Consider the following 13904-nt stretch of genomic DNA (forward strand, 5'->3'; position numbering starts at 1 on the left):
ATTAAGAAAAAGGCTGTTGTCCAACAGCCTGAGAGAATCAAAACTTGGCTTAGCCAAAATTTTCAAATGTGTGTGAGTAAGTTTAGGCCTCTAAATCAATACTTAGGCACCTAATAAAAAGAAACTTATTTTTAAAGGTCCTCAGGACCTAATTACAGTGCCTGAGATTACTGTGTATGCACTTATCACAAAGAATAGCGTGGAATGCAACTCCTGTGCAGTGACTTTTGCAAGACAAATTAGGCAGAAGTAACATTTTATTTCTAGTTGTAGGCTTGACATACTAGTTACTTAGCACATGTGGGATTTTTTAAATGCAGGCAGGCCCTCTCAGAGGTCCTGAAAGGCCTGGGTCACTTCCAGCTTTTGAGTCCTCTAGCCATAATTAAAAAAAAAACAAATGACAACACATGAAAACAAAATAAGGCACCAAAAAAAGAGTGAGACATAATTTGAATATTTTTTTATTTAACAAATGCTTTTCTAGCCTTTTTCTGAGCAAATCAATGCACTAATTATTGAGGAAACAATTAGCTTTCGTGCAATGTCACAGCTGATATTAAGCATGGGAAGCCCATTCGAATGCTCTTATCCCATAGTTAAATGGTGATAGTTCTTTACCTGCTTCAACACATTGAAGGTGCACTCACCTGAAGCCACTGATGCAGGCAAACTGACAAAAATACTCAATACAATTGTGATATTAGGATACACCCCAGAGAGTCCAAGTTTGAGAATTTCTTGAAGCAATTCCTTTGGCTTGCAATCCAAATTAAAGTTTGTGGAATATAGTCATTTGAGGAAGATGACCTCATCACTGAGATCTTTTGAGATTTCTTTGTTGTACTGTTGCTGAAATTGTTCAGCTGCAGAAAGTAGATCTTCATTACTCCGTCTGTTGAACTGCCAGAGAAACCCAAAAAGGGGTACAGATTAGTCGCAGTGACTCAAATCGATGTGTAAGACCTGACTGAATAGAGTTAACGATGACAAGGAAGACATTGACCTATTATGCTGCTTGGCATTGGATTCAGTAGGTAAATTGCGAATGGTGGAGATTTCAGATGAAATGCCAATATTCTGTGCTACTAATTTGCACTCAGTCAGGATCACATCCCATTGTTCACGTATCTGCTGAATGTCATGGATAAGACTTTCAGTGTTATCCCTCTCAACATCAAGTGCAGCATTTCATGCTTCAATTACCAGATTAGTTTGGTGGATCATTGTAAGCAGCTTCACCAACAAAGATGACATCAGAATGCATTCAAATTTGGATACGTGCTTCTGAATAGACTGAAGTTTAGTTTGAGCCTATGCAGTGAGATTGAGATTCAAGCTTATTTAAAGCCTTTCTCACTGAATTCAAATGCTGTGCAATTGGTTGAACACCATTAATCCATGCAGACCATCTAGTTTTGGACATCCTATGCACTGAAACGGGAAGATATTGCTTCAGCATTTCCCACCTTTGTGGACTGCTACTGAAGAGCTTGTACATTTGCTGAACAGTTCCGAAGTAAGTAATTGCCTCCTTGCATGGTTCAGCACAGTCAACACCTACAAGGTTGAGTGTGTGAATTATGCTCACACAGAACTGCTTGTACACTTTTGTACTTCCCAGCCATATTAGATCCATTGTCATAGGCCTGACAAATGCAGACCTGAAAATCTAACTTAAAACCTTCTAGAATTGCTAGTACTCAAGCAGCAATTTCTTTTCCAGTTTTTCTCGTGAAAGTATCAAACAAAACAAATCTTTCTTCAATTGAAAATTTTGAGCTGTCTACAATCTTAATATATCGAATAGCCATAGTAGTCTGTTCCTTGTGAGAACAATCTGGAGTGGAATCAACAATGATTGAAAAATACTTGGCATTTCGAATCTCATCAAGAATTGTTATTTGTACGAGTGACCCACATAGCTCAATAAACTCGTTTTGTATGTATGTGGAGAGACAATGGACTTGCATGTACTTTTGACTCTCTTGTGACTCTTGAACATGTTTAACGTGCTCTGATAAAAGTGGGTCATATTTGTTGAGGAGCTCAATTATGCCTAGAAAGTTTCCATTTGCATGATCACCAATACGTTGACTGGAACCAAAGAAAATCAATCCCCTCTCAGAAAGAAAAAGGATGACATTCAGGATGTGCTCAAGAAGTTTTTTTCAGTTATTAGTTTCTGTAGAGAGTTCAATCAAGAGTAGATTCTCAACTGAACTTTCAGCTGATGCTATCCTACTGGCTGATTTCCATGCAACATAGTTTTCTTTGTGTGACGCTGAACTCTCATGTGATGGTATTCGGTCTTTCAACTTCCTCCAACCTCTGTTGATGCTACATCCTGATTGATCAGAGAGAACTGATGCATTTGCAGCACTTTTGTTCAAAATGAAGCGGGTGTACAGTACAGACATTGTTTTTCCGTACTCCAGCATAACCAGTCCTTTGTGCAGGTCTCACCATTTGGAAGAGTTTTTGTCAGCAGATGAGTAGGGAAAGCATGATTATCTGCATCTCGTGGAATGCTACTTGGAATTTTAAAACAACTAATTTGAAGAAAAGATTGCATTTGGGCAGCATTGCTCTTGTCAATAATTCCAGTGTTAGTTACAGTCAAACCTATGGTACTCATGAATTGCTGCATTAAGATCTGCATCTTCCTGTGGCTGTTGAGTTTCTTGATTGTACACAGGATCTTCTGCTGCATCTGTTACTGTTGACACTTCTCCTTCTTGACTACCGTCCTCATGTTCAGATATTGGCATTGAAATAGCACTTGTTGCAGTTGCAGAGGTGTCATTATCTGTAGCATTGTTTGTTGGGTAAGGTGAATGAAGTTATTGGCTTTGAGCTCAGTTGTTTTCGCCATCTCTTGCTTGCACCACTTTCAAATCTCCTCTTCATAGTGATCAGTCTGGTCAATATGTAGCCTATCCACACCTGAAATATTCTGCTGTAAATAAGCAGCTTATCTACACTTGAAATCTTCTACTGTAAACATGTACACAAATGCTGAATGGTACACAAATGCTGAAAAGACTTAAACAAAGGAATACTAATTGAGAACACAAAATGAAACAGTCAGACAGGTTATTATCCTTATCACTGAATCAAAACTCAAGCACGCAAGGTATAATATAACAGGCTAAGATGAGGACAAAGGGAAGACATATATATAGAAAACACAGACACGGATACAGACAGAGGGATAATGTCCAAATATTTCAAACGTGTGCCCTCACGAAACTTACTGTACAAGATTGTCCTCACAAATTTTCACCTTGAATCTGGGCCTATAGACTTCAAAAGCCTATGATGATGGCCAAGCTACCAAGCTAGGGCTCAGCCAACCAACCAGTCACCTCTTTTGCCTACCACATGAAGATACTAAAGAGGAATTCTCACACATAAATAATTCCTTAGTCAACTAGGCACAAAACTATAAAGATACTAAAATGTAACAATTCTCTACCTTTCAACATGCACTTGATCCAGCACCAGCCACGAGTAGTGGTCTGTTTATATAATCAGCTGATCAGAGAGGACACGTTCATCAGTCTAATCTTGTGCCATCAGAACCAATACATTTTTATTAATATTTATGAACATTTTTAACTCTTTAATATGACAAAATCTATAACAAAAATTATGTCTTTTACCAAATCACATCTCTTATTTGCTTAAATTTGCAGCTCTAAGCTGAGAGCGTGTGTCACATTTTGGTCCTATAGGGATGCACATAAAAACAAGTTGCAAAAAACTTATCAAATGGAAAAAAAATTAAAAGTGTCCAAATTTGAGGCCCCCTTTGAGCTTGATGCCCACGCCAAATGGCCCTCCTGGCCCGGAGTGCAGGTCAACAGCTTGTATCAAGAACAAGAAGCAATTTTCAATTATCAGAAGGTAGCCATTTTAGACAAAGTGTTCAAAGATATGAGAGGAAGTAGGGCAGAGTTACCATGGTTTTTACACAGGATACAGAAGCATAACAACTAATTATATCTATAGTTTCCACTGCATTGTTTAGTTACAGAACAGTATTTGGGGATTACAACAATCACAGTAATGTTTGTAGTGTTTGTTATATGGTGCACAAACTCTTGAAATCCAGTAAATATTCTCTTAAGGTTGTGTCACTGCTCGTGTTGCTACTATCCAAGTTGAAGTAGAGCAATTCCAAGTCTCAAAACAATTAGAAAGCAAAGTCCAAATCCAGGGTGAATAGAACAGTTTTAGCATTTGAACTATTCATTGTGCATTATTCTTCTAGTCAAACATTAGCCAGAGAGTTTAAAATTTGTGCCTAAAGTGAACAGTGGCAAAAGTGTGCAAGTCCGACAACAAAGTAAGGTTTATTAAACTCTAGTCATATGTTTTAAAGTTACGTAGAACATCTTATACAAACAAGCAGCTTTTTACAAAGAAGCTCATGGAGATGAGCGGAGCTTAAAAGATTTAGATAGAGTCCAGCGACAAAATACCGAATTAAACAATACACAAATTCCTACAATTTACAAAAGAACTTTCTCAACCTGCACTAGTGACAGGGAGAACCACTGTGCAGTACCAGATTTTGTAGTTTAGCAATATGTTGGATTTAAAAAAAAAAAGGGGGGGGGAGGGAGAACAGATACATTAACTGGAGAGCCAGTGCAGACTCACAAGATTTGCAGACTAGTAAGCGTTCGGAATGTAGGAATGGGGGAAGGAGCACAAATGCCATTGGCGTTAAGCGCCCCTAGTCCAGTTTCACAGAATTACCAAGTGAGAGAAGGGACAGGTGACACTGGCCCATATTGTAACCATATTAGCCCTCCCACCCTCTTACACAGAAGCAGAGTTGTAAATAGGCCAAATTCCCAGATAAATTGATATTAATGAAATAAAACATTTCTGGAAAAAACTTGGTAAACATATTTTCTTTCTTAATTTGAATGTGCTGAATCTGAAAGTGATGTTTACCAAGCTGAATTTTGAACTTTAAGACAAGTAAAAACAAAAAAGAAAATGGCTACCATTTATAACTCAAAAAAACCCCAACCAAACAGAAAGTAAAGGAGAGGTACTCAATATGGAATATGCTCCAAATTTGGAATACTGTGCTATCAGAAAACACAGGGAGCAATCTCTGTTGAAGATCATACTCTCTTCTTCCTCTGGTCACATAATGAAATGCACTTGAATTTTGTTGATTTTGCAGTAATGACAACACTTAATGTTAAGTAAACTAATACTTTTGAGGTATTTTGATATCGTAAAGGAATTAAATGCACTGCTATGTATTTCACAAAGTACCATACACAACATAGTATGATATAGTTTGTTTCCATAAATTCCTCTCTTACAAAAATAAACATTAGTATTAGGTAATTATTAGCCCTAAGCCCTAAACTAACCTAAAACTGACTTTTGCTTACAGTCTACATGAATTGAGTATTGATTTGGATTGCCATGGCATAAGCTACATACTGATAAACATTTATCATTTATTCAACATTCATGCAGTAGTTAATAATTAAATTTATTGTTTCTCAGGTATTCCATAGACAAAACATGGAGAGAGTCTTGAACCTTTCCCTCAACAACATCTAATGAGAAAAATAATATTTTCCAACAAATGAAGAAGGACTTCCAGTGAACAGGGATTGGCTACAATACAAAAGGCAACCAATGCAAGACAAACTCAAGGATTTCCAAAATAGAATTCTATTAATTGCATCCCTTACAGCTCTTCAACCTGCATGCACACAATTTTTACTTTGGCATAAAAACTTTTATGCAACGTACACAAAGGTAAAATTAGCAGACTTCGTAAATCCACTGATGTTACTTCATCAAAGAATAAGGATGAACTGCAAACCCAATCTAGAGTTATAATGACCAAAACCTCAACAATGCTACAGAGCAAGGTCCCCCGAGTGAACTGGAGTCTTTGCATTTTTCTGCCAGGATGGAAGTTCCAAATAAAAACTTTCTTCTATAACAACATTCAAAATCAACAAAGAAATATTTGAGGCAGCAGGGCATGAACAGGAGCTCACCGTACATGTAGCTAGTGTAAATGACCTTACAGCCTCAGATGAGAAATACCACGCTAATTGCTATAAGCATTTCTGGATGCAAGTAACAAAAATTAAGCATGGAATCTTTCATAGTTGTACTGACATGGCAATGGTCTGCCTTAGTAATGAGTTAAAACATTCTGCTGAAAAAGGCAGTATTTTGGAACTTTCACGGGTATGGACTAGTTACTGTTTTCTCTCAAATGATGCCAGTGGAGAGGTCCCACATTCACTTGCAAATCGCATGTCAACTTTCAAAGAAAAACATATTCTACTTCTTGATGGTGCTTACAAATTCATTGTCTTATGTGACCAACCTGCTTCAGAGAGACAAACATTATCAGTGCCTGAAATTGTTAGACAGTGCAGGAGAAGAAAATTTATGAACCACTCCAGTTTACAAGATTGATCTGGTACAAGTAGCAATGAAATTACACTCAGTATACTTGCTCGTTCTGCGCTCACCATGGGCTAAATGTCAGCAAGAAAGAAGCACTAGCTGTGAAGTTACACCCCATATTCTTTATGGAAATATGGTTATGATATGAATATGGTATAACTAAGATATACTTTATACAAGATGGCTCATATAAGGTATCATTGGAAAGGTTCTGATTTACTGAATGTGTTCATCCAATCTATATGCATGTATCATTTTTGTATCTGAAGCTGGGAAAATTAACCATGTCTCTGTATTTCAAATGTGCCACATTGGATGAGGCCAAACAACGCTAGTGGCTTACTGAAGAAATGCACACAAGCATAAGAATTACCCCAGGAACTGTGTGCAAGAGAAATCTCTCAGAGACAGCTCTATACAATGGGAGCTGTTTGACCCAGGTCACAGAAAAAAAAGCTTTCCAAGTGGGGGGAAGATATAAAAGAGGGACAATAACAACATCAAGGGGTCCTCACTCTCCCTACAACAACACACCTGAGGAACAAAGACTGAACTGTGAGAAGTGATGGTCCCAGGCTAAGATCTTTAGCCTGTGTAAGAAAACCTGGGAAAGCCAAGGCAACTGGTGCCTTAAGAATCTGCCAGCCTGTTTATCACTCAGGGTGAGAATTTGTTTATTTGTATCCTATCTATCTAGTGTGTTAAGCTCAGTCTGCAGTTTTTGTTTATTAACTAAGGTAATCTGCTTTGTTCTATTTGATATCCCTTTAACCACTTAAAATTCACCTTTTTTAGTTAATAAACTTATTTCTTGTTTATAATAAAACCCAGTTTATGTAATTTCTAATGGGGGGAGGACAAGAAGTTGTGCACATCTCTCTTCACCTTGAGGAAGAGGGCAGATTTTTATGAGCTTGTGCTGTGTAGATTTTTCTATACAGTGCAAGTGTGATAAATGGGGGGGGGGGAATAGCTCCCTTTTATGGACACCCAGCCAGCCAGTAGCTATAAAATCCCTCTTAGTAGCTGTTCTCTAATTGCTCTACCTGTAAAGGGTTAAAAAGTCTCACTGCTATGCATAGGTAAAAGGAAGTGAGTGGGCACCTGGCCAAAAGAGCCAATGGAAAGACTAGAACTTTTTAAAATTGAAACAAGACTCCCCTTTTGTCTGTCTGTTGTTGTTCTCCCAGGGAGAGGCAGACAGGGAGCAGCCATGCTGTAAGAAGCTTGGGCCAGGTATGAAAAAAATCACCATTATCATATCTAGAAATGCAATCTACTTCATAGTTTTCAGTTTATTCCATAGCTTTTAAAAAAAAGTGATTATGAGATTGTTCCCATGACCACATAAATGGCACAGAAAGGGATATGATTACTTTAAATATGCATGTATACAAAATGTTTTCTATATTTCAAAATACACTGTAAATGGACTGCCAAAAATAATTTACTACCTGCTGGAAAAAGAATGAATTAGAATTAGATCGTAAAGTCTCTTTTTATAAATTCAAGAGCCAAATCAAATACCATAAATGTCCTCATGAAATCCTAAAGGAAAAAAGCAAAATAATAAATTTAAAATATCTTACATGAGAAGAACTACTTAATAAGTAGATATTGGGATACAGAAATATTTCACTGACTTTCCAGAGAGATAGCTATGTAAACAAAGTTTACCTCTAAGAACTGGGCATTCACTTTGAATTCTGGAGATGGAAGTTCTTGTTTAATAGCAGCTTGCTTTTTTTCTTCAATACATTTAAAAAGGTGTTTAACAGCACGTGATATAATGCCCTGTTCGTCTTCCATTATGTTGACATCAAATCCTGTTCCCATGGTGTATGTTTTGCCAGCGCCTGTCTGAATTTAAGAAGTTACATATATTAAAGGCACACAACCTTGGATCATGTCAAAAGGGACAATAAAGTTGCTGCTGAACACTACCATTATATGAAAGGTAGGCACTTCTGTTAAGTCACAGCTCTTACTAATTGCTTTACAAAGATACCACACACAGTAAGATAACAGAAGCATGTCTAAAAATGGAGGTAAAGTAGAAGCTATATAAATTCTACAGCAGATACACTACTTTGATTTCTTTAAAAAGGTTTTCTTTATGAATGAAATGCTTGTGAAAAGTGCTTGATTGACCATGTTGGAAATCAAAATCCTCCGCTTATCCACAGAACAGGTACAGCACAGACAGCGGCAGTTCAAACTTCTCCTACGGTACTGACAAAATGCTTCAGCCCTCATCTCCAAGACAAAATGGATAGTGCCCATTTCCAAGCCCATTTAGTCATTTCTATTGAGAGTGCCAATTAATGTGTCATTAGAGCCAATTGTGCTAGCACTATTTTCAATTATCTACCTTGGTTATTACATGGCTCTCATTGTGGTATCACATTCATTATTTTATTTATCATCAAAGTATCTTTTGAGGTAGGAAAGTACGATTATCCCCATTTTACTGATGAGGAATGGAAACATAGAAAGACTTGGCTGTGACTTTACTAAGAAAAAATGTGTGTTTTCAACTTTGAGGTAAAATCCTAGCGAAGACAAAGCAGTTTGTAGTTTTCACATGAGTTAGCAGGTTGAATTAAAGGGTATGCCTGCACTTGCAGCTGGAGGTGTAAATCCCAGATGAGGAGACATATCCACGCTAGCTCTGACCAAGCTAGCATGATAAAAATAGCATAAACAAGGCAGTGCAAGGGGCTAGTGGCTTGTCCGAGACAATAGGTTCTTACTTGGGGTGGCTAGCTCCTCCCAACACTCAGGCCAACAGGACTACACTCTTCTTTTAGCATGCCAGCTTGATCAGCGCTAGCATGGGTATGTTTTCTCAAGCAAGAGTTTAGACCTCTGGCTTGAACTGCAGACATACCCAAAGACTATGGAGGTTTAACTCACCCTGCTAACTCATGTGAAACTATAATCTGCCTTATCTTCACTAGGATTTTATCTCAAGTTAACTAAATGGAGTTAAGAACACACCTTCTGTTCTGAATGAAGACAAGTTCTAAGCAGAAGTCCGAACCCAGGTCTCCTGAGACCAGTGCCTTCACTTGATTTCAAATCAACAGCGGGCTGCTAGCACATTGTTTCCTGCAAGAGCTTCTCGGCTTTGGAATTTGTTCCCCAAACTTTGTTTGAAATAGCCCACATCTGATAGCCTTCAGGACATATTGCAAAGCACATTTTCCCCCCAGGCATCTGAAAATACAGGGGGAAAGGAAAGGGTGTGTAACAGCTCAGGTAATGGTGTGGAACAGCTCAAGAAAGAGGAGGGAAAGGGCACTGGTTTACTGGTGGTTAAATTGTACTGCTGTACTTAGGATATATTTTTAAGTTACATGACAGGCACCTAGAGCATATGGATTCATGGCCTTTTTAGCATTTCTATAAATTCAAATATATGATAAATATATATTTATCTACACTGCATTTGAACTGGCATCCTTCAGGCCAAAGGCTCTATATAAACCTTCTATATAGTATTCCTTACAAAATGCTTTTTAAAACAAACAGGTTCACACATTTTAAGACATTACTAAAACTGTAGTTACTGGAAATTTCTTGCATTTGCTCATAAACAAATATTTAAAATTAAACTGTAAGGCTTACCTGGCCATAAGCAAAAACAGTGGCGTTATATCCTTCAAAGCACCCTTCAATCAGTTTTTCTACACATTGATCATAGATCTCCTCTTGCTGCGAGTCAATGTTGAACACATAATCAAAAGTGAAGGCCTTATCTTTTCCCAGGAACACCTGAGGTTCGCCAGGTGTGACAGATGTGCAAATATGGCATCCTTCAATCTTCTCTTTGGCTAGCTGTGGTCTGATTCTATTATTTAAGAAAAAAAACATAATATACACAAACCAAAGATTAGAAATCCCCCTTGTTAGAAATAGCATCAAAGGAGCAATACAAATAAGAAATAATTAAGATTATGACCATATAAGCAAATGACCATATAAGCAAAGAATATTCTCATTTTTCATAAGCCTAAGGGTATGTCTAGACTGCAGTCACTGGGATGACTGCTGCTCAAGCCAGCATACCCTTAATCTAACTAGCTTGGTTCCTGGAGCAGTGAAGCTGCAGCAGCAGAAGCTTCAGCACAGACTGTACATATCTGCCTGAAACACTGGGCAATTACTTGTGGGACTAGCCCACTCAGAAGCTCACGTTGCCATGGCTTTGCTGTTCCAGGACCCAAACTAGCTAGATTAAAGTAAGCTCGAGTAGGTCAGTTCCAGCTGCAATCACACCTAGTAACTGCACTCTAGACATTCCATAGACAACTTGAAAAGCTTTTTAGAGAACTTTAATCTTCTGCTGGTGGCTAACAGAGCCCCACAGATGCAAGCCTCCCTCCCAAATACGTTTTGTTTGGATGCCTATCAGAAGTTTACCCTGACTCAAACCTCTTTGAGGTTCACTTATCACTACAAGTGTGACCTTTTATTAAATTGTTATTGTTATGGGAGAGCAAAATATAGAAACATGTAAGCCTCCCAGCTACAGTACTGAGAAATGACATGCTTGTTACATACAAGGGTAATACAATAGTACATAGCTCTTGGCATGCAGTGTGACAAAACACCATACAATCAGAGTCTACCTTCAGTTACTTTAAACCCGGAATACCCAATTCACTTCAATATAGTTACTTTGGATTTACACAAGAATGAAACTCTGAGCACTATCCTGGCACTCTGCTTGCATGGGATATATTCTTAGTGTGTAAACCTTTCAACATGTATTTCAAACTAAAGTAACTTTCAATTGGAATTCAAATGTTGCAGCCTGATTGAAACTTTTGATCCCACACACAGACCACAGAGTAACCTGAATAAAAATCTGATCTATTTGTATCCTGTGCAGGTTAAACTGATCATTTTTCTGCAAACAATAATTTTCAAACAAGTGACGTAGAGGATAGTCAAAAATACTTTTTGGCACTTTAGTTATGAAGGTTTTATTGTATTACACTGCATGACAATTTATAGAATAGCTGTAATTTACTTGTAATGTTTTCTGAAAGTTAATCCCTATGCAGGAAATAACACATCAGGAAGTCTCTCTCTCTTGTGAACATTTCCTCTAGTATGTGGTGGAAACTAAACAAACCTTTGAAAACTATCTTGAAAGGAACTATTACATAAAAGGTAACATACAGACAACCTCTCAGTCAAAATAAATATTCTCCAACTTGAACATTTGCATACAAGCATGCTTAGCTTGTAAATACAGGTCTCCATTTCACTGAATTCTGTAAATGATTTGCCTTTCTAGCGCACACACACACGCTAAAAGGAATCTCCATGAACAAGATTTTATATTACTGTAATTTGGAATGCTAAATAAAAACCATGGAGTTACTGAAAGCTTTGAGAGCACCATCTAAGCACCAGCTGGATTAGAGTAGATGTGTCCACTGGTATCAAAACTGAAGAGAGAATGAACAGAGTCTTTACCTAGACCTAAACTAACAACAGCCTCTTTATAATTTTATGATGTACAAAGAAAACATGAACATTTCTTATTTTATTTCAAATTAGAAATTCAGGAGTCGTCTTTCCTGAAAAACTCTGAACAACTGGAGAACTACAGAGACCACGACTTCACAGCGTCAATCATGTGAAATCTGATTGCCAGGGAAATTATTTTTAGTTGGACTCTTTAAAAATTCTTCAGTTCGTTTGTTCTGCCGGCATCTATTTAACTCAAATACCTTACAGTCTCCTGGAGGACAAATTCTGTTTAAGACTCAAAACCCTGGTCTTGCAATGAATGCAGTGTTTCCCAAATGTAGTAGCACAGGGGTGGCATGAAGGACAAGTCAGGAGAAGCAGGCAGACCTCTCAACAGTTCTCCAGGTTCTCTGCTTTTCACTTTCAAAAAGGGCCTCTAACTTTTATGACAGTGAAGCAAGTATAATCAATGCAAAGATGCCTGCCTGTGTTTCCAGAGAGCCTGAAATAACAGCTCTGGTGTGTGAACAGCCCCATTAGTTTCAGTGGGTTCTAACTCAGTGACAATACTTCACATGTCAACATGCTTAACTATTTCACTGCTTATCAAAGCTGTGTAAAAAATAAAAGTATCATACTATGAATATCTACACGAGTCAGGGGCAGCGCTGGGCGGGGGGGGAAGGGGGGGGACTCGTGGGAACTATAGGAGCCCCCAAAATTGCCTTAGCACCCCATAGCCACTCCTCCCAGCACAAAGATCAAACGTTACTCAGAAGTAAGGGTAGCATGGTCTGGTATTGCCACCCTTACTTCTCTGCTGCTGCTGGTGGCACCGGTGCTGCCTTCAAAGCTGGAAGGCCAGAGAGCGGCAGCTGCTGGCCAAGCCCCCAGCTCTGAAGGCACCGCTGTCACCAGCAGCAGCGTAGAACTGCAAATATAAGGGTGGTGCATGCCCACAAGATGTTTAGCGCCATCCCCCCCCCCCCCCCAATTTTTTGTCTAGCCCAATTCGGGAGTGGAGGGGCCACCAACCAGGAAGAGGCTGGCACCATCATTCTCCAAAGTAGAAGAGGTATACAGGACTAGCCAGTAGGAGAGGTGCAAAAGATGTTTAAGGTAAAATGAGCAGGCGCACAGCAATATATGGCAGGTCTAATGGAAGTAGGCTGCAGTTCAACTGATTTTGTTTTACTAAAGGGGAGCTGAACTTTAAAAAACATGGCTGGACTTTACAAAAACAAGAAAAGCCATTAACAACGCACACTTTACTTCTCTACAGAGGAAAAAGAACAGTAAACTATCTAAACTCCTACATGCCACAGTGGGCTACAACAGTGGTACCCTTAACTCACCCAACAATATTGTTAATCTATCCAACCACACACTTAGCCCAGAAGAAGAGTCTGCCCTATTCTGGGGACTCTCTTTCTGCCCCACCACCCCCATGCACATGGTACAGTTCTACAATCTGGAAGCCCACTTTCGCCATCTCCAACTCAAAGAATATTTTCAAGACACCACTGAACAGAGCACTGACCCACAGGAACCCTCCTACCAATATACAAGAAGAATTCTGCATGGACTCCTCCTGACAGTCAAAATGACAGACTGGACTTCTACATAGAATGCTTCCACAGACGTGCACAAGCTGAAATTGTGAACAAACAGCATCACTTGCCCCATAACTGTACAGAACGCAATGCCATCCACAACCTCAGAAATAACTCTGACATTATAAATCAAAGGAGCTGACAAAGAAGGTCCTGTAGTCATCACGAATAGGTAGGATTATGAACAGCAGGCTGCCAGGCAACTCTCCAACACCACATTCTACAGGCCACTATCCTACGATCCCACTGAGGATTACCAAAAGAAACTACACCATCTGCTCAAGAAACTTCCTGCTACAGCACAGGAGCAAATCTACACAGACACACCCCTAGAGC

The 13904-nt window shown here is 38.8% G+C and overlaps 1 protein-coding gene across 4 annotated transcripts in view; it reads right to left on the reverse strand.

Moving 5' to 3' along the window:
• The window catches only part of KIF21A (kinesin family member 21A), a 174738-nt gene that overhangs the window by 101723 nt on the left and 59111 nt on the right, over nt 1-13904 (reverse strand). For all 4 annotated transcript variants that reach the window (XM_077835186.1, XM_077835178.1, XM_077835170.1 and 1 more), the window contains exons 2-3: nt 10099-10321; nt 8146-8328 (exon numbers count right to left, since the gene is read on the reverse strand). In XM_077835186.1, the coding sequence (XP_077691312.1) occupies nt 8146-8328; nt 10099-10321 (406 nt within the window). The remainder of the gene's footprint in view (nt 1-8145; nt 8329-10098; nt 10322-13904) is intronic.

Source organism: Eretmochelys imbricata, chromosome 1 (assembly GCF_965152235.1).
Source record: "Eretmochelys imbricata isolate rEreImb1 chromosome 1, rEreImb1.hap1, whole genome shotgun sequence".
NCBI lineage: Eukaryota > Metazoa > Chordata > Testudines > Cheloniidae > Eretmochelys > Eretmochelys imbricata.